Here is a 25,109-nt window from a genome sequence, read left to right on the forward strand (position 1 = left end):
TTTCTATGTTAACAGAAATAACAGAGTTGGGAGGGACCTTGGATGTCTTCTAGTCCAGTACCTTGCTCAAGCAAAAATCCTATACTTGTGTTATACAGTATAAGTTTATACTGCAATCCAAACTTAACAGTCTTCTTTTAAAAATGTAGATTTGGGTATCAACTTTCTAAATAAGAAAGTTTACAATTTATTTATATCATGATCATATTAATATGTGATATACTTTTTTGTCAGACTGTGACTCCATAATAACTCTTTCTATAAAACTTGAACAGCAAAATATTAAATTTTTATAGGAAAAGAGATACAAAACAGTATTATTTATTTTCTATATTAGAACTTAAGCTGGAGTAAAAGGAATTATCCATGTGTAAACCTTTCATATAGTCCTTAAACTTCTAAACTTGTCCTTGAACCTGTAAAACACAGTAGAGTCTCAAACTCTTAGTTACTACAGCTGAGAGGGACACAAAGCACTTGCAATTAATTCTGTTTTGAAATGGCAAGTATCAGCATGTTCTCCCTGCTTGTTTTCTTCGCTAATTGGAACCAAACTGCTAACAATTATTTATTTCATACAGCATAAAAGTCACACTTAAATAAAGAGCACAATTTGTATTCTCACCCATCTATTTCTGAACAAGAATATTTTCTAGATCAGCCATTTTTCTTGTGTTTGTGTTATTCTATTTAACCATACTTAAACTAGTGTGCATGAGAGAGAAAGTGTCAGAAAGAGACTTGGACTGGCTTTCACTGGATTTTCAGCTTGGACTATGAAGCTATTGGAAAAACAGAGAGATCAATCTAAAAATTTTTGCTTGAATATTAAAGTACATGGAACAAATGTTTACCAACAATGTCTTGTCCTTACAGATATTTAAAAATGCTATTAGTATTTATACCATGACTAATTTGATAACCTGAGTGCTAAATTAGAGAACAGATAAGAAAAGTCATCAATATGGCACCTACAGGTGCAAGGCACTCTCAAAATTAAATCACATTTTTAATATGCAAAAAAAAAAAATCTTGCATGACTGCATATTTATTTATTTATGTAATTTATATGTAAGTACATATAAGTATTCTTGCATAAGAAAGTTTATTTTTTGACATCTGTGCTCTCTTTTTCTATTGTGATTTTTTTTTTTTTTTAAATTTGATTTATATGCTGCCCTTCTCCGGAGACTCAGGGCGGCTTACAATGTGCTAAGCAATAGCCTTCATCCTTTTGTATATTTATACAAAGTCATCTTATTGCCCCCACAACTGGGTCCTCAATTTACCTACCTTAGAAAGGATTGAAGGCTGAGTCAACCTTGAGCCTGGCGAGATTCGAACCTGCAGTAATTGCAGGCAGCTGGTCTTAATAACAGGTGCTTTAGACCACTGTACTACCAAGTCAGAATTATCTGAATTATATAAATACAAGTTTCTCATGTTTTTGCTAAAGGAAATAATTTCTTGGCTACAATGTGCACAATTGATGCTATTTTACATTTCCCCTTCCATTCTCTAATCTGTAATTGACTAAGATATCTTTTTTCCTTACATACTAAACTTCCAGTACTAATAAATTCATACTGGATTGAAAGAACTGATGCTCATACCTAAATTAATAGAATTAAAGCAGTATGATACATTTGTAAACACAATGTGGATCAAAGTGACTTTTGATTTCAGTGCAGTAAATGAGGCTGTTTCGGAACTAGATTCATCTTTTTCCCCTACTTAAATGGAATTGCAAGATGATCTCCCACAATGTAAATCAGGAACAAACCAACTTTTCATTTAGTAGTGCTTGGTTCATTAATAGGATTATTGAGTTATTTATAAAAATATTAAAGATGGGATATAAAATAAATAATTTCTATAAAAACTAATGTCCCAAATGCAAAAACATCACAATTCCTTTTAAAACGATATGACAGAGTAATGCTCTCTTCCTTATTTTACTTACATTATGTAACTTTAATACTGTTCTTCTGTTAGACTGATCTGGTAAGCTCAAATGCTAATGAGAACATGTGGTAGTTTTAAGGACAGGCAGCAAGAATTAGCTATCATTTAAATTCTACAATACAGGGGCAGGAAAATGTTAGCATGTAGATACAATTTTGTAGTACTCTTCAATGTGCTAGACAAGAAAAAAATAAAAATGGATTAGGTTCAGTAGTGGATCTTGCTAGGATCCTAGCAATTGTCAAAAATGTTATCTAAAAGTCAAGGGTGTATTTTCTGTAGATTTTCTGTAGAGGACTATATTTATGATATAGGTAATGAGAGCCCCATCCTCCACCCGTAATAAATAGCCACTTGGAATTTTTATTCTTTTAAGTTTATAATGTCATTATTCTATAATTTTTAAAAAAAATAATTCTAACTTAATGTTAATTTTTATATGTTCCTTTATTTATCAATTATATTGTACACCACCCAGAGTCCCTCTTTGACAGAGATGGGCAGTTTAAAAATATGAACTATAAATAAATAGATGGTACCATATTACTATCTTAACATTATTGATTACATTATTTATTGCATAGCCATATAAAATCCTGAAAACAAACCAATTTTAAAGGAATTAGATGTTTCCAAATTATGAGAGAAAATATTCAAAGCAAATTTAGTATGATACAAATTTATACACAGACACAGACACAGACACAGACACAGACACAGACACACACACACACACACACACTGTTTCCCCTAAAATAAGACATCCCCTGATAATAAGCCTGTTGCAATATTTTCAGGATCAGACTCAATAAATTATATAAGAGTTAAGAGTTCAAATATATTTTCTTTTATTTACATAAGGCATTCTATATTCACTGAATATTCACAGATAGAAGCAAAGAAGAGAGTGTGTGCAGCTCCTTATATATACAATGGGCGGAGCTAGGTATGGGAGTGGTGAAATATGAATACATTAAGAAGTGAAGAATAAATCAACCCCTGATATCCCGTTCACATACTATTTACATATTAGAGAATAAGGCATTTACATGTGACAAATCCCCCTCTAAATGCCGATTCGATATGCTACATCTATTACATTCAGATTCAGAACAATATAATACATATAACTTGGAAGTCAAGTATTTATGTTGTTTAGATGGCAAAGGCTTTGTCAATATGTCAGCTAATTGTTCTGATGTCTCACAATGCACTGCTTTAATAAATCCATCTTGAGATAATTGTCTCACATGTTTAAATTTTATGTCTATATGTCTAGATCTCTGTCCAATAGCGTCAGATCTAGATATTTCAATAGCTGCTTTATTGTCTTCATGCATGACAAAAGGTAGGGCAGGTTTTTTCCAAACATCAGAAATTAGATCATTAAACCATACAAGGTTATTTGCTGCTTTAGATAAACAAACATATTCCGCTTCTGTCGTTGAAGTGGCCACTAAATCTTGTTTGCCAGTGTACCAGTAAACTGGACAACCGTTTAGGAGAAATAAGTAACCAGATGTACTTTTTCTGCATGAAGTGTCTCCAGCCCAATCTGCATCTGCGTAACATGTGAGTTTCGGTTCCTTGACATTATTAGGTTCTAACATTAAGCAAAAATCTAAAGTATTTTTTAAATATCTTAATATTCTTTTAACAGCTTCCCAATGATACATTGTTGGTTTGCTGACATGTCTGGACAATAAATTGAGGGGTAAAGCGATATCAGGTCTTGTCCAATTAGAAATGTAAAGAAGTGAACCTATGATTGATCTATAAAACGTGTTATCTTTGAATTCAGGGGATAATTCATCAGCATTTCTTAGGAAATCAGTTTGCATTGGAGTATCACAGGGTTTTGCATCATTTAGATTACATTTGTTCAAAAGTTCTATGATCTTATCTTTCTGAGAAAGCTTGAATCCCCTTCTAGTTTTACTAATTTGAACACCAAGATACTTATTTACTTTACCTAAAGATTTCAATGAGAAATGTTCATTTAACTTTGTTACAAATTTTTCTCTTCTTTCTTTATGTTTACCTATATATAAAATGTCGTCCACATAGATTAATACAAATTCTATGTAATCATTACCCTTTTTAACAAAGAAACAATTATCAGCAGTAGTAGCATTGAATTCCATAGTTTTAAGTACTTTCACTAAACAATCATACCATCGTTTACCAGATTGTTTTAACCCATATAGACTTTTGTTTAATAACCAAATCTCATCCTTATTTGTGTATTGACTGTGAGGTGCTCTTACATATATTTCCTTATCTAATTTTGCGTGTAAATACGCAGTCTGTATGTCATACTGGAATACATCGAGATTGAGTGCTGATGCTACAACTAGAGCCGTTTTGACACTTTCAGTTCTTACTGTGGGGGAGTATGTGTCAGTATAGTCCTCTGGATATTTCTGTGCATAACCTTGTGCAACTAATCTAGCCTTGTATAGAGTATTGCCTCCCTCTAAATTTTTAATTTTATATATCCACCTAGTGCCAATAATTGTTTTGTCCTTTGGTGCAATTGCAGGTGTAAATACATCTAATCCTTGTAAGCTTTCCATCTCTTTTGTCATTGCTAGTTCCCACTTTTCTTTTTCTTTAGGAGGAAGTTTTAACACTTCCTCATATGTGTTAGGTGTCGTAGATTCTCCATCCATATGCATTATATAATCTTTGTATTTGTTTGGCATTTGGTTTCTAGTGTTTCTAATTGTTTTCTCAGGTTTACTATTATTGTCATGCAAATATCTTGCTTCCTTTTTTGTTAATGTATCTGTCTTTATTTTGTGTTGACTGTTTGTCCATGTTTTAGTTTTGTTTCTATATTTGTTGTCATTTTGCTTTTCTACAGATTTTTTCTCTTGGGATTTTGTATCTGTGTTGTTGCTTGGGAATATTTCATTAAGATGTATTTTAGACCAGTTGGCCTGTTCATGAAACACAGCTGTTCTGGAAACTATAAATTTGTTATTATTATCAATGAATCTGTATCCTTTTGTACCTGTCTCATATCCCATAAATCTAAGTCTTCTAGACACATTTTCTCCCTTTCTTCTCAATTGTTTAGGTATGTGTACGTCTGCGGTGACTCCAAATATATGCATGTGTGCTAATTTTGGTTTCCTATTATACATCACTTCATATGGTGTCTTATTTACAATGCTGGACCAAGTTCTATTTTGTGTGTAATTGGAATAATGTAGGGCTTCTGACCAGAATTGTTTGCTTAAGCCAGCATCTTCCAATGTGCATCTAATCATGGTTTGTAATGTTGAGTTCTTCCTCTCTACAATTCCGTTCTGGAACGCGGAAAATGGGCTAGATGTGTAATGTAACATTCCTCTGTCCTTCAGCCATTGGGAGAATTCCTTAGACATGAATTCACATCCCCTATCTGTCATTATTTGTTTTATTTTGATATTGTGTTGTGTTTCTACGCGTTTGTAAAACTCTTTAAATTTCTGAAAGGTTTCATCCTTGTGTTTTAATGTGTAAACAAATCCATAGCGACTATAGTCATCCACAATAGTTAAGAAGTAACGTTTTTTATAAATGATTGATGGAGTTAGTGGACCAACCAGGTCCATGTGTACTAAATCAAAAATTTTGTTAGTTGACCTTGTTGATTTTCTAGGCCTGGGACTAGTTTTTAGTTTTGTAGATTTACATACTGAGCATTCCAAATAGTTTTCACAATTTTTTATTTTAACACCTTCTGCGTGTTCAGTCATTTTCTGTACTACAGGAAAACTGGCATGTCCTAACTTCCTATGTAAGACATGAGCACACTCATCATGAATTGGCTTACCTATTTTTGGTTTTTTCTCATTATGTGCATCCTTGTTATCATGAGCTATTTTACATTCATCATTGTCACTGTTGCTAATGTTTTCATTATCTGGTTCAATACAATCTTCCATATTTGAATCAATGTTGTGTAACCATTTCTCCTTAGTTATTAAATAAGGTAGGCCTCCTTTAATCATTACTGTACCTATATCTGTTTTATTTTTCTCCAAAGTTGCTTTTCCTTTTGAAAACACAATATTAATATCTGAATCTCTGCTTAGTTTTATGGCACTTAATATGTTATGAGGTATCTCAGGTATCAGTAATACCCCCTCTATTTTTCCTAGACCAGGTAAGGTTACATTCCCTCTACCTAATACTTGGACCTTTTCTTGGTTAGCTACCTTTATTACAAATTTATCTTCTATAAATGAAGATAATATATTTTTATTATTAGTGGTATGATTGGTTGCTCCAGAATCAATAAGCCAATTATTATCCTCAGTTTGCTGTATGTTAGTGTTGTCTTGCTTGTTTAGTCCATTTAGTGAACCAGATTTTCTGTCCTTTGAATTATCTCTGCCCCCTCTATACTCTTTGTAATTTGGTGGGCTTCTATATCTATGTCTATCAATGGAAGACTGTCTATAGGTGTATTTGTTTCTGTGTTCTGACCTATGTCTTTCTTTTGTAATTTTGGGACAATCTCTTCTATTGTGTTCCCTGGATCCACAATTGTGGCATCTGAATGTTTCATTATATCTTTCTTGGAAAGCTACTTTTCTATATGGTTTGTGTTCTATGTGATTGTTAGAGCGACTCTTCCTTTAATTGTCTTCAGCTATTAACTTATTGGATAGACTTTCTATGGATAAGTATCCTAGATTGATTGTGTCTAAATGTGACATATAATTGTTCCATGATGGGTCAAGTGAGTTGATGATAACACTTTTCATTGTTTGGTCTGAAATCACCTCCCCCCTTAAATGCAGTTCAGCTCTTATTTTGTTTAAAGATATTAAATGTTCACTTATGGAAACCCTGGTTTTATCCTAGAAGAAAAGAAATCTTTAGACATTCTTGTGGTGGTAGCTACACTATCACTGTGAAACAAATTGAACATGCATTGAATAATTTCTGAGACAGTCAGATTTTGCTTAATGCTGTGATACATGGCAGGAGATACACTAGAAATTTAATAAGAAAAATGCTCTATGGTGTAAGCAGTCTAACTTTAAAGTCCAAGGTCTTTTTGGGGGATTAGTGATGAAAAACAGTAAGTTTTCTTTCATAAAGACAACCTGGAGCTGCTGATACCATTCTTGTAAATTAATGCCATCTATTCTCAACTTTGGGAAGTCACTGGGCAAGTTTCCGACATTATTAGGTCCATTACTTACAACCGGAGGTAGTCCGTGGTCTTGTAAATGGTGGAAATTACAAAACGGCGTGGGAATGCTCGCGATGAGTCTGCAGGGTCCTTTCAGCAACTCATGTCTTCCCGGGCCGTCTGCGTAGTCTCGCGCATGCGCGTTGCTCATTTCGTTCCTGGAGTCGTCGTGAGAGGTTCTCGTCGTTGCGGCTCGCTCGTTCAGCTCCTCCTCAGATGAATCGGTCTCTGGCTCGATCTTAGGGGTTCTGACGATGGCGGTTGTTCTTTTTCTTCTCTTGTGAGCGTTGGTGCTTGCATCGGTCTGCGGTGTGGGACGGTATTTGCAGGGCTCTCTTGGTTCAGGCGTCGGTGCTCTCGTCGTCAGGATGGGAGTGGGTAGATTTTGAGACGTTGGCTTGCTCGTCCGTTTTCTGGTTGACTTTTTGGTAATTTTTAGTTTTGGTCCAAATGCAGCAAAAAGCGTCTTCATTGCTGACTTTATTTGAGTATCTGTTGAATCACCTTCACTTTCTGATTCTGATTCTTCTGAGGTGTTTGATTTTTCTTTTTCGTTTTCATTATCTAGTAGTGCCTTTCGCGCCAGAAGTTTTGAATCAAGTTTTCTGATTGGCTCTGTTTCGCTCACTCTGGAGGTCTGTTGAAACCAAGATGGCTGCCATTCAAAATTTTGCGCGGGATCACCGTTTTTCTTCTTTATAGCGTTCTTTTCTGTAGTCGTATCACTTACTATTTTTGAGTCTTTTGACTTTTCGGTAGCGATGTGCTTCTCTCTCGCTGCTCCGCTGTTTTTCAACATGTCTTGGAGGTTCGCGATGAGGCTTTCATCGTTTTTCTGGCTCTTTAACAGTTTTAATATTTCTGACCTGAGTTCGTTGTTTTCTATTTTAATTTCCTCTCGGTCATCATCTTCATCTATTATTTCTTCTTCTTCAGTCGTGTATTCTTCAGATTCTCTCGAAATTGCATTTGTGGACTCATCTATTATTTCTTGATCCGTTTCCATTTCTTTGCTGTATGCCCTGGTGTTGGGCCTATCTCTCTTAGACATATTTAAGTTTTTATTGAGTCAATTCAACCATCCTCTGCTACCAGCTTGTTGCAATATTTTCAGGATCAGACTCAATAAATTATATAAGAGTTAAGAGTTCAAATATATTTTCTTTTATTTACATAAGGCATTCTATATTCACTGAATATTCACAGATAGAAGCAAAGAAGAGAGTGTGTGCAGCTCCTTATATATACAATGGGCGGAGCTAGGTATGGGAGTGGTGAAATATGAATACATTAAGAAGTGAAGAATGAATTAACCCCTGATATCCCATTCATATACTATTTACATATTAGAGAATAAGGCATTTACATGTGACAAAGCCCAATCTTATTATCAGCTCAAAAGCACAAGCTTTTGAGTGCATGTGCTAAAATAAGTTCCCACCCTGAAAATAAGCCCTTCCAGAAAATATTTAAACACATTTGCAGCCGGTCTGGTTAAGGTTAGAGAGACAGAGCTGAAAATCAGGTAAGATGGCAAGAGGAGCCCTGTATTGATCCACACGCCCCAAAATTATAAGATATCCCCAAAAATAAGGCCAAGCACTTATTTCAGGGTTCAAAAAAATATAATATAGGGTCTTATTTTCAGGGAAACACAGTATATACACACAGAGATGTATGTGTATATATGTATATGTGTGTGTATATATATATATATGTGTGTGTGTGTGTGTGTGTGTGTACACACACACACACACATATTAATGCATATACAGCTATCTATCAATAATAATGGGGGGGGTGCAGTGGTTTAGGGGTTAAAGTCGTTAAGCTTGTCAGCTACAAAGCTGACAGCCTGGGTTCAAGACCTGAGTGCCACACGATGAGGTGAGCTATTGTTCCTGCTCCAGCTCCTGCTAGAACAATGCTGGCTCCCTCAGCTAAGAAATGGAGATGAACACCACCTTTGACAAGTTTTCCATTTGAATAATTCAGCTGTATTGGAATGATTACAAATATATACTCATATGTTTAAATTGCACAAAACAGATGTTCGTGCACAAAACAGTTTGATATATTAACTCATCGGATGTGTGGTTTAGAGTAGTTTATGATAGATCTCTCAAACGAGAAAAGTTTATACAAAGTGATAATAAATGAAGAGACTCTGCATCTGTCTGTCTGTCTGTCTATTCATTCTATCAGAAATGATAACCTACAAAAGCTTCCACTGATTTTCAAATGAAAACGAAAGGCTCTTCTATATCTGAATTATACCAAAACATGAGTGAATAGTCTAGACAAAATTAATTATGACATTAACAACTAAAATTTTACTCCTGCTCAGAATTAGAAGCATTTACTGTATTTAATGGATCTAAGCTTTCTTAATTCTGTGATTGAAGTCTATGATCCTTAAAATTACTTGACAGAAACATTTAATCCCACAGTATAGAACAAATGTGCTCATAGTCATGAAGCTCCAAATTTATCTCATTCTAATAGCACTTGGGCATTATAAGGACAATTTAAAAATAGAAATCAGATCTAAATTTCAGTGAGTGAGATATTGAACTTCATGAGTACTGTGGAAAACAAATGCTTATTTAACACCTTCTTATGTGTTAAGAAAATCAAGGTGGCAAAACTCACTTTCTCATGGTTCTGTCTTGTTATGTCTCTCAGTGCCATCTAATTTAAAAGGTATAGCAATGATTAAAATGAGTGCCCCAGCAAAAGCTGACTGCTCAAATAAGATAAATGTAAACGTGGAATATGCTGTGACTTGTTGTCTATAGAATTAGTGAAAGACACTTTAAGTGCAATAGACACCTTAATGGCAATAAATATACAATTTAATCATATTTGAAGTTCCTGTAAAGAATCATAATTTTATAGTTCTATATAGTTGTTCAGCAGAATTTAAGGCCTCTACACTTGGTAATACATATAATTCTGTTTACAGTTCTACTGCTTCATAAATTTTGTGGTTTTAAAATCTGTACCGATGTCACCATATACAGTAATGGCCAAAATTGTGGAAACCTTTCGGGATAAGTATTTTTGAGGTTTGATGGCTAATAACACCATTTGTTTGGGGAGTAGTACCATAAAATTATATATCAATGGAAAGATAATTTAATCAAGAATGTAATGCAATTATCTGTTCAATTATCTGTATTCTATGAAAAATTATAGCCAAATAACCAGAAAAAGGAAGCACAACTTGCTTAAGTTGATATCGGGTAGCTTTCCTTCATCTGATTGTAGCCAATGAACATGAGTGTTTAGAGACCCAATCAGGTGTCATCTTGTTTTGGCAATGAGCCAGTCAGATCACAGTAGGATTCAGTTATTGATGTCATGTATTGAAGCTGAGAGGAGGACATTTGTCAGTGTGTTATATGATCACTATCAAGTTGGTTGGGGTTTTTTGTGTTCTTTCATTTAGTGAGCTTGTTAAATGTAATAAAATTTAAGTAATGGTGCAAAGAGTTGACTGGTTGCACAGAAAGCTATATAAAATAGTATTATTAAGTGAACAAGGGTACAGTTATAAAGAAATTAGAAGAAAAAATTAGTGGAAACTTAACCAAAGGTGGATTTCTAAGTTTTTGAAGAGATATAAGGAGACTCAGTCACTATAAAACCACACTGGTAAAGGCAGGAAAAGGTGCACAACAGCAAGTGATGATTGAAGAATTAAGAGACTCTCCCTACGTGACAGAAGAAAATCATCTGGCTATATACAAGATGAAATGGCGCAGTGCAATGTGAAGTTGAGTGCAAGGACTGATCGGCGCAGACTGCAAGAATTTGTCCTAAAATCTAGAATTCCACAAAAAACGCCACTTTTATCTCTCAAACAAAGGCTGAAAAGATCCTTGATTAAATTATCTTTCCATTGATATATAATTTTATTGGTACTACTCCGCCAAAAAAGTGGTGTTATTAGCCATCAAACCTCAAAAATACACTTTTCCCAAAAGGTTTCCACAATTTTGGCCACTATTGTAGGTATATTTTCAATAGTGCTACTCTATATAGGTTTTCTATCTTACAGGAAAAGTTGAAACAGCACTGAATAATACATATTGAAAACTATAACTAACATAAAGAGAAATTATGCTTAGTACAATTACAGCCTGCAGGTTAGAAATATTGAACATAAGGCTGGATAATACTTAAGTATGAATATGTTCCATCCTGTAGTACATTAGTAATTGTTTCATTCATTCAGATGGAACAGCACCTTGAAATTTGGCAATTGCATACAATTTTATATCCCAAGATTATTTAGGTAGTAAACCTTTCAGAGAAATGTAAGGAGTATGTATTTACTTACACAATTGGACATATCAATTCTTTCAGTCATTGTCCAAAGCATACAGAATATATTTTGTTTGTAATGAATAGGTCAAAATATCAATATACAAGAATAATACTATTTGATTGTGACATCGCCAAGGTTTCCTGTTTCTCAGTGTACATATATTTTGTCAAAGCAGAGTTGGACATGTACTCAATATAAGCTTAGTCATAGGTATGATTTCAGAATAGGTCTATGACAGTTCCTCTAATATGTATGATTTATAATATTTGTGTCTGGACAAATATACAAAATATTAGCTATGTATAGGTAATCCTCAATTTATGACCTCAACTGAGCCTAAAATTTGTTGTTAAGTGAGACATTTGTTAAGTGAATTTTGCCCCATTTTACAACCTTCCTCGCCACAGTTGTTGAGTGAATCACTGCAGTTGCTAAATTAATAATATGGTTATTAAATGAATGTGGCTTTCCCATTGACTTTGCTTGTCGGAAGGTCACAAAAGGGGATCATATGACCCTGGGATCCTGCAGCTGTCATAAATATGAGTCATTTGTCAAGCATCCAAATTTTGATCACATGTGACCATAGGGATGCTGCAAGGGTTGTAAGTGTGAAAAACAGTCATAGTCATTTTTTTTCAGTGCTGTTGTAACTTTGAACAGTCACCAAACAAACTGTTGTATGTTGAAGACTACCTGTATAGTATTTACTACCTTAGTAGCATAAATATCTATATTAGACCTGCAACTGTATAATGCTATAGTACTATTTTTGCCATTTGTTTTCTCTCTCTCTGCTCTGTCTCTCTCAAACATATGCACATTTTAACTTGATGAAAATGTCAATAGTAGTAAACTCCATAAAAGAATTCTAGGAAGATATATTCATTTCCTTCACATGTTTTCACCTGTGCCCATTATTCTTCCCATTTTTTTCTGCCAATTCTCTTCAATCCTTGCATTCTACAAGTGAGGGTTTAAAAAAAAATAATACAGATGACCTAACTTCAAAATGCAAACTAATTAGGAACACTGAATGGAAACAATTGGTGTATAAGATTTAGGAAAATGAAAATTATGCTTTTCATTTTTCCTCCAGCTTCACTGTCAATGAGGAATGTGTATGCATGTACATGTGTTAATTTATTCTTAAACTCCAATTTAAAAAATTAACAATCATTATACAGATTACAGCAAGCCTAATATCACTAGTTGTCAGTTATTATTAAGCTTTATGGAAATACTCCTTGAATAATTACAAAAGATTGACAAAGATAATTAAAAGTTATATGTGTTGACAACAGAATAGCTGAATAATTGTTTAATTTTTATTAAACAATTATTCCTATACAGAGGACAATTTTAGAATGACTCGTCTGTGTAATTGAAGATATTTGGTTTTCCAAGCCTATGCACAATTACTCAGAAGTTCCACTCTATGAATTTATGTAGTCATTAAGTGAAATATCATGTGACCACAACAGGCTTACTTCACAGTGATAATTAAGAAAATCATGGCGAGTTGTTAAGTAAGACATCATGTGACCATGAGCTATAATTTTACTGCTGGCTTCTCCATTGACTGTGATAACATGACTCTAGAATGCTGCAATGCTTGTAAATGTGAGGATTGGTCATAAAGTTACTTTTTCAGCGCCACTGCAACTTTGAGTGATGTTAAATAGGGCAATCATTAAGAAATGTGCACCTGTTATTATTTAGGATTGCTACACTTTTGTAACAACAGATAAATCTTAGGAGGATTTGCACTACTAGTTGCTCTAGTTTTAACTCATAATCACTATTTCTTGAGGGCAGAAACACACGTTTCTTCTGCCTTCAAGAAATGCAGCTCACTAGGAAAACAATCTTTTTTTTTTACTTTTGCACATCCAAAGTAGTGTTTTTCAACTTCTACTAGCACAAATAACACTATCTGATTTGGCTACAGCCCTTCGTAGTAGGCAAAGATTTCTATTTTACTTAGCTACTGTGCAAAGTAAATTACATCTAATCTCTAGTCCATGGTCAATTTGTCCTGAGCTACTGGGCTGTTTGCTATCTTTTCAAAGGACCTTGAATGGTGAATATACCCTTATTTTTTTTGTTCCACATTGTTTCACCAGTGGATTTATGAAAACTGTTGTTATTTACTGGTGAAAGGTACTTTTGTCTTTATTATAAATTTATGAAAGAAAAATATGAACAGCTAATGGCTTTTTTCTTTTTCTTTTAAAGTTGGTAGAATTGACAAAAATGCTGCCACTTTCCCTTTCTAGCCCAAGGGATATTTAAAATGTGATAAAATTGTGGTATAACTCTCCTCTCAAAAGCCAAAGAAGGCCTGGAACATGTAAGCAAAAAAAGTGAGGATTTTGGTCTCTTTCTGAACATCAAAAAGGCCAAGTTCATGATCACTGAAAGGAATGGAAACACAGAATAGAAATAGAAATTGATAGTGAAAAGATAGAATGCCTAGAAAAATCCATTTTCCTAAGGTCTCATATCTTTCAAAGCCATGAATGCAGCCCAGAAATAAAACATCAGATTGCACTGGGTCACACACAACAATGAACATGAGCCAAATATGGAAAAGCAAGGACATCAGCCTGGCAACCAAATGTAGGTTAGTTTGCTCTATTGTATACCTATGGTTGTGAAAATTGGACCTTAAAGAAGCAAGACAGGAAGAAAATCAACTTGAGTTTTAGTGACCAACATGCAAATACTGTAGCGAATAACACCAGACATGTCACTAGAAGGAAAAACCACAAAACTCTATCTCATTTTGCCATAATTCCAAGGGCAATCATTGGAGAAAGCAATTATGCCTGAAAGAGTTAGCTGTAAAAGGAAACCAGGCTGCGAAAGAATATGATAGCTAGACACATCAAAGCTGATACCAGCCGGAGCATAAAAAAACTCAAAAAAGCAGGGCAAGATCAGACGATGTGGAGAGACCTGACCCATAGAATCGCCAAGAGTTGGATACAACTGAATGGCTAAAATAATCATCCTCATCAAAATTGCGATGTGCACTTTCTTTTGGTTCCTTAAAAAATAATTTATCTATGTCCACTCTAGACAGGAAGGTGTCAGGCATTCTAGGCAGGAAGGTGTTAGGGAACATATTAGAAAGGGTTCCATACAAAATGCCCTCAATGGATCCCACATGCCCTCAATGTCCTGTCTATGGAAAGATCCTTGCTTTCCCAGTAAGGGTGGGAGGAGTCAAACAGCAGAGGAATGCATCAATCCAATTTGTGATAAGCAGCTAGGACAGAGTGCCAGGCCATCAGAAGTGGAGAAAGAGGCTGAAATCTGGAAATGGTTTTCTTATGTCAGTTTCATTTTCAGATAATTTACTTAAAGGGACCGAGCAACTTAAGACTGCTGTGGGGACAAAACTTTCTGATAGAAAAAGACAAGAAATAACAAAATCACTCCATTTCAAATGTATGTTTGTTATATACTTTATTAGAGAAATCTAACTTTTCAATTTCAGTAGTCCTCTCTCCCCACCATCCTTTTCTGAAAATTCTGCTGAAGAAAAAAAATCAGAAACTGGGGGAAAAAATATTTACAATTTTAAGCAGTTGTAACTGGAGATGTGTCCTGTTTCTGCAAAAACAAAACAAAACAAAAAAAAAAAAAACACCACCAACACAATGTTCCTTATACTGTACCTTCATTTATTTTTCATATTAAAAGAAAAAGAATATAGTATTCACAATGAAATCAATGAAACACAAAGCAACTAAGCATGTGCATTCGTGTTGCCTTATTGGAACAGGCAGTTTAAGTGTAGAATGAGCCCATCTCTGCAAATTAATTGCCATCTCTTTAGGATGTGCAGTACTAATATTGACGGCTCGGCATAAAACTTTCCTACGCATTCATGGCTATTTTAGCACCGATATTACATTTTCGAAGTTCCGGAAACCTTGAAAACAACACAAAACTTGAAATAAGACCTGCACTAAAATTCTAAGTGGTTGTACAATTTCTCCATCTCTTACTTCCTACCAGATCTTGTTGAGTGGCTTCAAGACAAAACACTTAAATTGTAATTTTATCTAATCTGGACTAACTCTAGAGCAGTGTTTCTCAACCTTGTTAGCTTGAAGATGGGTGGACTTCAACTCCCAGAATCCCCCAGCCAGCAGCGCTGGCTGGGGGATTCTGGGAGTTGAAGTCCACCCATCTTCAAGCTAACAAGGTTGAGAAACACTGCTCTAGATCTTCCGGATCGTTTAGGGGGAAATCACCTGGATTTGTATAACCCAGATCTGGTAAGCTAATTCTTTCTCAGCGGGTTTCAATGGGGAAGCGCCACTTTCTGCCTCCACCTCAGAGTTTTCAAAGCTATCCAGAAAAGTCCCTTTCCGCAATGATACCAGTTATTTAAAAAAAAAAAAAAAACCTGCTATACATTGGATTACGTTTTAAACCAAAAAAAGAATCCAACCTAACGCTTCTTTCGAAGCCGAGGTTTCATAACAGAGACGCTTTACGACTCCAATACGAATCATTTCCTTCAATTTTGCGGCCGTCAGTTTGCGCATGCGCGGTGCCGTTAGCCAGGATCTGTAGGAAGGCGCCATGGCGGAGCTCGAGTGAGTTTTGATACATAGGAAAATCCGTTTCCATCTCCCGATAGGGCGCAGTTTTAGAAAGTTTGTGGGACTGTATATTCGTAAATAGAGGCTAATGAAAAGGGGTGGGGGTTGAGTTTTCGTTGAATCGGTAGAGAAAGGTCGTTGCGAGAAAGCCTTGATTTCTTAGAAGCTGTGCCTGGATGGGACGGGAACGTTTAATGGACCAAGATTTTGAAAGGGGGGCTTAATTCGTGTTGGGCCGGAAGGAGAAACAGAGTAAAGTTGCTTGATTTAAAATGCTGGCTTCTTCAGAGAGAAAAGCAGTTGATAAAATCCCTGTGGAAAATCGGGCCAAAGAAGTATGCGGGTCCAGATGCATTTAACCAGAATTTAGATAGGAAACTGCACCTTCCCTGCCAAAGGAGAGTTTAAATGTAGTCTCTCTCATACTATGCATGCACCCAATGGGTATTTGTGGGACTACCAGGGGTTCTTGCTAAGCACGAAGGTCTGTTAACATTTGTCGGTGGGTGTAAAAATAGCTTTCTTTAAATACAAATGCACTGAATTATACTAAATAATGCTTGCTTTACTTTTAGGCCTCCAAAGAAGATTCCTTTGGTACCAGAAAATATCCTAAAGAAAAGAAAGGTCTATCAGGCAATCAAGGCCACCCAGGCAAAGCAAGCCCTACTTGACAAGAGAAAGGTAGGGGGTCACCTAATGTAGGGCAAACCATGTTATAAGATCGGTAAGATGAAGAGCCTGGATTTCTTGGGGCAGAAATATTCTCAAACAGGATTTCTGTTTGGGGCTGTGAGATTAAGAAGAAGCAAATACCAGAGGATCTTCTTTTTAAAAAAAATAAATTTAAAAGGGATGCAATATGAATAAACACCTAAGTTGTATCATGCTCTCTTTCTCAGTTTACAGGAATTGATGTCATATCTGATAAATTCTGTGGTTTGTCTTCACATGTCTTACGGCTCTTTGTCCAAGAATAGGTGGTGTCTCCTCATTGTCCCTTGCAGATTGATGCTTACATTTCACGAAACTTAAATCTTTCCTCTTTTCATGTTCCTTTTTTATAAACACCTAGTTATAATATTCTTCATGTAGTTGTATGAATCATGGTAGCTTACTGAGATCCAATTTGTTATAGTAATTAGGATCATAGACTAGAACTGGGAGACTCGAGTCCTTACTTAGGAATGAAAGCTTGCCCAGTCACTCTTCTTTCAGCCCAATTCACTTCACAGCGTTGTAGTAGTGATGATGGAGAAAGTATTAGGTATGTATACCACCTTGAGTTGATCAAAATAAAAGGCAGGTAAAAATAAAAATGAATACATAAAATACTGTGGTTGAGTGTTATACCTAAGTGATGAATTTCATAAACATAAACACTTTTTAAATATGTTATTTTTTGCTATAACAAAAATTTTGTTTCATCAAAAACCAGACATATTTTATTTTTCACTTGGCCTCCTTGTAGTTTACTCCTTTATCCCTTATCTAATTAACTATTAACCTTTAGATCACTATCATTGGAAGCTTTTTAAAACACTTAGTTCTCATTAAAATTGCAGTATATAAATAGCAACACAGTGATTTAAGTATGTGTATTTTTAAAAACTTGTTTTTGTTTTTTTAACAGCATCAGAGTGGAAAACAGATCAGATTCAAACGCCTTGAAGTTTTTTTGAGAGACTCTCAGAGGAAACACAGAGATGATGTCCGTCTGCGGCGCATGGAACATAAGCCTGGGCAGATGACAATGCCTGATGGACACAAACTGGCATTTGCTGTACGAATTGCAGTGTAAGGAACACTTCATTCTTTGTATAATTATTTTAACAGGAGTTTGCTCTTACTGCTTCTAAAGGAATAAAAATAACCCTGTGAAGTAAGGGTAGTATGTTCTCACCAATAAGGGATTGTAAATTAATTACCTTAATAGGGTGGCTCCTTCCTGATGAATTGACATACTTGTGGGAAGGCTGTCCTCTCTCTGATAGTTGGAATTGTTAAGGACTGGCAAGGAAATTATTTACAATATTAAAATTGCAGATGACTACAGTCTATTGTTCTTTATGTAACAGTTCTATTATATATTTTATAATATCTGGCTTGATGGCTGTAATAAACAATTTGATCTTGTAGAGTTGCTTACATAAACAGCTACTTTTTATAGGTGTTACTGATGTAACAAATGAGTAATACAAAGACAAGCATCTTACCCCTCCTCCCATCTCCAGATTGAGCATCTAAGTCCTAGTGCAGCAGTACACATCACAGTGATATTGATAATAATCTTTAGTGCTACCTAGTGATAGCACTAAAGATTATTAACTGGGTACTTGGTATTGAATCCTCAATTCTAAGATTTATACAAGTATTTATAACTTTCTGCTTTTTTTAACATCAAACCTTTAAATCAGGCCATTTTATTATCAAGTTGATGCTTTCTATGTGTCTTTAACTACAATTTCTAAAATTCCAAATGACATGGAAATATTTTGAGCTAGAGTATCAGATCATGGTACGTTAAGAAAAGACTTGAAACCTGAGGGAGCTCAACCAATCTCATTGTACATATGTTGTGCACTGACAATAAAGATTTGAAATTGATTTGAAATTGAAAATAATCATTGCATATGTTATATCAAGACATCTATGTCTGAGAATTAGCTATTGAATTAAAAGGATTTTAGGTTTGCAGTAGTATTGTGTACTGTTGACAGATATCCGTCTTATTTTGTTGTTGGAAAATCCAAAATGCAGATTTGCCTAATGACAATATTTACTTCTGTTGATTTAGAATTAAAGGAGTCAGCTCTCGGGTGCGACTTGTGATACAGAGGCTGAGATTAAGAAAGATTTACAGTGGCACATTTGTTAAATTGACACCAGCTTCATTAAAAATGCTGCAAACAGTGGAGCCTTATGTGGCATGGGGGTTAGTATATAATTTTTTAAATCACATAATTAATGGTGATGCCTAAAACGGATCATAACATAGTTCACAATTTTTCTTCATTATTTTCCTATATAGTTGTTTTTTAAAAATTAAGTTTTTGAATCATGCTGTACCTATGTTGCCTTTGGAAAAATATGGCCATCTGGAGGCCAAAAACTTTGCAAAATTATGAGTGAAATACAATTATAACATGATATGAATGTTTAGTGATTATTGCCAAGCAATAAACTGGGATATGACATCCAGCTGTACATTCCCCCCCCCCCCCCCAAACCACCCTAATGATGCCCTTGATGTGATGTCCCGCTGCCGTGCGGGTCTCAATGGGGAGAAATAGACTCAAGCTCAACCCTTCCAAGACTGAGTGGCTGTGGCTCCCGGCGTCCTGGTATAGTCAGCTGGTGCCATCGCTGACTATTGGGGGTGAATCTTTGCCCCCCACAGAGAGGGCCCGCAATCTGGGTGTCTTCCTGGACTCACGGCTGTCTTTAGAAGAGCATATGACAGACGTAGCCAGGGGGGCTTTTTATCAGGTTTGCGCGATCCGCCAGTTGCGTCCCTTTCTGGGCCGGGGTGCCTTGCGCATGGTCACTCGCGCTCTTGTCACCTCCCATCTGGACTGTTGTAATGCTCTCTACATGGGGCTCCCCTTGAAGAGCACTTGGAGGCTCCAGAATGCGGCCGCGCGGGTGGTTATGGGCGCACCTTGTTACGCCCATGTAACACCTCTCCTGCGCGAGCTGCACTGCTCCCAGTGGTCTTCCGAGTGCAATTCAAGGTGTTGGTCACCACCTTTAAAGCCCTCCATGGCATAGGACGAGGATATCTACGGGACCGCCTTCTGCCACCAACAGCCTCCCAGTTCGCTCCCACAGAGAGGAACTCCTCAGGGTACCGTTGGCCAAGTTATGTTGGCTGGCGATACCCAGGAGGAGAGCCTTCTCTGTCGGAGCTCCTGCCCTTTGGAATGAATTGCCCCCGGATATTCGTAACATCTCTGAGCTCCGGGTCTTTCGCTGTGCCCTCAAGACCCTACTGTTCCGACAGGCGGGGCTGTCTAACTGAATGATTTTAAATTGGGTTTTAATTTTGGGTTTTAAAATTCGGCCAAAACTATTTAATGATTTTAATTAATTTTAACTATGATATTGTATATTTATATTTTAATTCTGGCTGTACACCGTCCCGAGTCCTTCAGGAGGAGGGCGGTATATAAAATTATTATTATTATTTATTATATGTTGTGCAAAGTTTGAAGTTTTTGTTAATGTTTTAATAATATAGTGTTTATCTTGGTATTCAAATACATACTAATAGGTTATCAGTTTTCTATTTTTATCATATATGAATTATTTGGGATATTGCACATCTTCAAATTTGAATCATGGTAATAAATTGATGGAACAATTAGACTATAAGTGCTGTGACATTGGAAGGTTGACATTAAGCTGGCAGAAAGAAAATATGAATGGAGATGATGTGCATGTTTTTGAAAGAGCAATTTAAGAAAAAATTCTCACAATTGTTCAGGTTGTTTGTAAGATACAAAATGTAATGTCTTAAAAACAAAAGCTAGCTAGCAAGAATATATAGTATAGTACTTTCCTTTTTGGATCAGTTTGGACAAATAATTCCATTAGGATGTTGTAAATTGTCTTGAGTTTTTTGTTATTTCCAAAATTAATACTAAGTTTATATTTACACAGGTATCCCAATCTCAAATCTATTCGAGAGTTGATACTGAAACGAGGCCATGCAAAAATCCAAAATAAAAAGGTTGCTTTGACAGATAATGTTCTGATAGAGGAACATCTGGGTAAGATAACAAATGGCATGGGATGTTGGGACAGTGTTTCTTTGCAATCCGATGACAATTGAAGGGCATTTCATTTCCAAAACACTTTTTTCTCTCCATAGGAAACCATGGCATTATTTGTCTGGAAGATGTTATTCATGAAGTTTACTCGGCTGGAAAGTACTTTAATGAAGTCAATAATTTTTTGTGGCCATTCTGTCTGTCCGTCGCTCGGCATGCAGCCCGTAATAAAATGGGATTTCAGAAAGAGATGGGTAATCCTGGATTTCGAGGCAATGATATTAATCAGCTCATACGTCTTTTGAACTAGATACAGGTAGGTACTGCATTAACTTGGCAATTGTTGGGTTCTGAACTCATCAGCTTACAGCACTAGACTGATATGTCAAAAATAACCTCAAAAATGGTACTTGTCAACCATTTCTGCCAAAGATACAAATGTGTTTATGAAGTCACCAGAAGTCAAATTAAACAAATTAAATTTTTTCAGTGGATTCTTCCTAAAAGTACAGTTGTTCAGAACGATATATAAGCTAAAGCTCATCTTTTTGATGTGTTCCACTAGCCTTCCCTAACCTTGCTTCTTCTGTGTTTTGAATTAGAGTTTCAATAATACTGATTATTGGTTTTGTTTGCTGAGTTCAGGCAAGAATAGATAATAGCCAAATGAATCAATAGTGTGGTCAGTTTTAAAGCAGAACTCTAGAACTGTTCAAGCAGGTCCCTGGTTAATGATGGCAGTTGGGGCTGGAATTTCCATTGCTCAGCAATGTTGTAAAAGTGCAACATGATCATGCCACTTAGTGAAGAAAATTTCAGCACTTTCAGTTGCCTTTGTTAAGCAAATCTCTGTGTGTCATTAAGCAAGGACATCACTTGGTTGCCATTGCAACCTGCTGTCAGCTTTCTTTGTAGGAAGGCAGCAAAGGTTGCAAATGGCAATCACATGACTGCAACAACATAGTTGCGAGCTGGACACCAAACATCCAGATTGTAATCATGTGACTGTGGGGACACTGCAACTGAGATAAGTGCAAGGGCCGACTATAACTACCACTTGGTTTGGCATCATCATATATGTTAATTCACTGAACAAGTGATCATTAAATGAGGACTATATTCTGTTATCCTCACATATGACGATCTTAATAAGCCACAAGCAGGAATAGCATAAGATTCAAGTCAGGGCTATTCAATAGGGTTATATTCTGTATAACTCCAATGGTATAAATCCCCATAACTGAGGAGCTATCTGACTCCAACGGGATCTTACCCCACCTGTGCTGGCAGAAGGGGCTTGCTCGACCCCTTTGGCCAAGGAATTCCAGCTGGCGGGATCCAGAAGAGCCTTTCTGCTTTGGCTCCCATCCTCTGGACATCATACCTCTTGAGGTGAGATCTGCTTCCATCCTTTTGAAAGAGCCTTAAAAGTCTGGCTCTGGTGATTGACCAAATGTTAGTGTGCCACTCGAGGTGGTTAATGGATTAAATAGAAGATCCCATCTCCACTCCATTGCATACTCACCTTAACTAATCGTTAATTCTACTGCTATATTTACTGTTGTAATGTTTTATAATATTGCTTTTTCATGTTGTAAGCCACCAGTCATGATAGCAAGATGGGCAGCATATAAATTCAGTAAACTATTAAATTACGTAAGTCCCATTCAAATGGAATGTACTCAGTTTTAAAGTTTCATTCTTAAAGTTTGCAATATTGTGATAAAATTACAACTCATTTGTAACTTCTTTTTAAACTTGCTTTCAGTTCAATTTTAAAATATTTTCTTAGCATTTCTTCTCAAGAAGTAAATGCCGTTTTGATGCTTTTAAAATTGACCTGTACTGTTTTTCAGAAACGTGTTTTCAGAGGAAATTCTGAAAGGCATCTATTTGTACTCCATGATGTACATTCATTTTCCAGAAGCTTGTGAGATAATGTGGCATAGTTATTTTATAATTGGAGGAGGAAAACAAAGGTAATCCAGCAACCAGGCTTCAAGTGAATTGATGTGATCAATAGCAAAATATGATTATGTGTATTGAACATGGAAAAAGAATTTGTAAAATCTCAGACGTGAAGCATCTACAATTTTTGACTTCCAAATTAATATGGAAAGGACAATGGAGAAAACTTAAAATGTAGAAACTGAGGGACACTAAGCAATGCAACCTGATGTACACAAATTTCCCTACATGTGTGTAAATACAACTTATCCAAAATTATTTTATAAAAGCAATTGTAAAATATCCTTTTAAAAGTTAAAGCTTTTGTTGCTTGCGGCGAGATGGGCGGCAAACAAATTTAATAAATAAAAGAATGAAATATAGGTACTGAATTCCTTTGGCTCAGTTTATATAAAAGTTGAATAGGGATGAACACAAAATAAAAGTTTTATTTTGAACCATTGTGTTTGAGTTCTATAGGACAATTGAGTCAGTTATGGTTTGGCAAAACCAAAACAATGTGCTTTGGTGATACGAGATTCTACTAAACAAAATCAAGAAAAGGCAAAGCAGGACTATATGCCCCCCCCCCCCTTCCCCAAAAGACTTACTCATCTCCTTCAGTGGCTGCTTTCGGTTGATATTTTTGGTTTTTTTCTCCCTCACATCTTATCTACAACTCATTTCTGCCTAGAGTGTGTATTTAGTGCTTGAAAGGCTTTCTATTCGTGTTCTTTTTTAGGAGAATTCAAAACAAAAGTATTTTCACATAAAGGATTTTTATAATAACTTCCAAAACTTTATTTCAAATCAATCTGGATGAAGTTTTTAAACTTGTGTTTAAAACTTTTTGTTAAGGATTAAAGAAGAGTCACCTGCACTTTACTGTTGATTCAAAGGTTTGTAATAACTAAAAAGCAGTTAAACAATTTCTAAGTGATTAGAAAAGGAAGTACGGTATGTTCTTTTGAAAGGTGCTAGCCTTGGTTTGAGCAAAAGAAGGCTTTCCCTAATCATCCAGAACTCTAAATTTGTAAAAGACTGCTGTCTCCTCCCAAGGAACAACTATGGAATACTTGTGAGTGATCTCAAGTTCTCTCCTTGTCCATTGTTTATTCTGCGTAGCCATATTCAAATTGCCAATTCTTCCCTGAAAGTCCAGGGTTCAGTTTACATATAGGATCTATTTATAAAGTAGATTTATACCATTCCAATTGCAACAAAAAACTATCATCTTGATTCTCCATTATGTATAGTTTACTTATGCTAAAGCTCTTATTTTCCCTATGCAGTAGTCAACATTGGAATATAACATTTTCAACAGGTAAATTTTTAACTTGCATGATGTATTTGTATCCAATATGCAAAATCAAATATAGTCATTTGAAAAAGAAAAGTACACCATTTTTGAGTTCTATGGTTTTACATATAAAAATCATCTGGTCCTTAGTTCTTAAAAGTAGGCAAATACAAACTCAGATAAAAAACAACACAAGAAATATACCATGTCATCATTTATTTTACAAAAAGAAAGTCAAAATGGAGAAGCCATGTGTAAAAAAGCTAAGTACACTTTATGATTCAATAGCGTGTAGAATCATCTTTAGCAGCAATAACTTGAGATAATTTTCTGTATGATTTTAACAGTCTCACATCACTGTGGAGAAATTTGGCCTCTTCATAAAATTTATTGAGGTTTGTGGGGATTTGTTTATGCACAGCTCTCTTGAGGTCTCACATTATTCCAATTGGGTTGAAGTCTGGACTTGGACTGGGCACTGCAACATCTTTTTCAGCCATTGTAAGTAGGGGTGTGCTTGGGATCATTATGCTGTTATATGGCCCAATGTTGAATAAGCTTTAGCTGTTGGACAGATGTCCTCACATTTAACTCTAGAATATGTTGGTATATAGAGGAATTCATAGTTGACTCAATGACTTCAAGGCACCCAGGTCCTGTGGCTGGAAAACAAGCCCAAATCATCACCCCTCTAACAGTCCCTATGATCGTTGGTATGAGATGTGTTCTGTTGATATGCTGTTTGATTGTCTCTAGGCATGACCAAACATGTTATCTCTACAAAAGGAATCTTGTGATTTGTTCAGATGCAACTTTGCAAACCTAAGCCATGTTGCCATGCTCTTTTTAGAGAGAAGAGGCTTTCTCTTGGCAACTCTTCCAAAGAAAACATACTTGTTCAGCCTTTTTCTAATTGTACTGTCATAAACTTTAAAATTTAACATGCTGAAGCCTCTAGAGCCCAAGATATAACTCT

The 25,109-nt window shown here is 35.6% G+C and overlaps 1 protein-coding gene across 1 annotated transcript; it reads left to right on the top strand.

The window, feature by feature from the left end:
- The first annotated feature begins 16,060 nt into the window (after positions 1-16,060).
- RPL7L1 (ribosomal protein L7 like 1) lies at positions 16,061-23,291 on the top strand. Its single transcript, XM_070948303.1, has 7 exons — positions 16,061-16,108; positions 16,690-16,798; positions 17,748-17,911; positions 18,912-19,049; positions 20,777-20,886; positions 20,988-21,202; positions 22,743-23,291. Exons 1-6 carry the CDS (start codon positions 16,095-16,097, stop codon positions 21,194-21,196), a joined length of 744 nt encoding a protein of 247 aa, XP_070804404.1. The 5' UTR covers positions 16,061-16,094; the 3' UTR covers positions 21,197-21,202; positions 22,743-23,291.
- The last annotated feature ends 1,818 nt before the right edge of the window (positions 23,292-25,109 follow it).

Source organism: Pituophis catenifer, unplaced genomic scaffold (assembly GCF_029215685.1).
Source record: "Pituophis catenifer annectens isolate HBS135680 unplaced genomic scaffold, rPitCat1.0.hap2 SCAF_8, whole genome shotgun sequence".
Taxonomy (NCBI): domain Eukaryota; kingdom Metazoa; phylum Chordata; class Lepidosauria; order Squamata; family Colubridae; genus Pituophis; species Pituophis catenifer.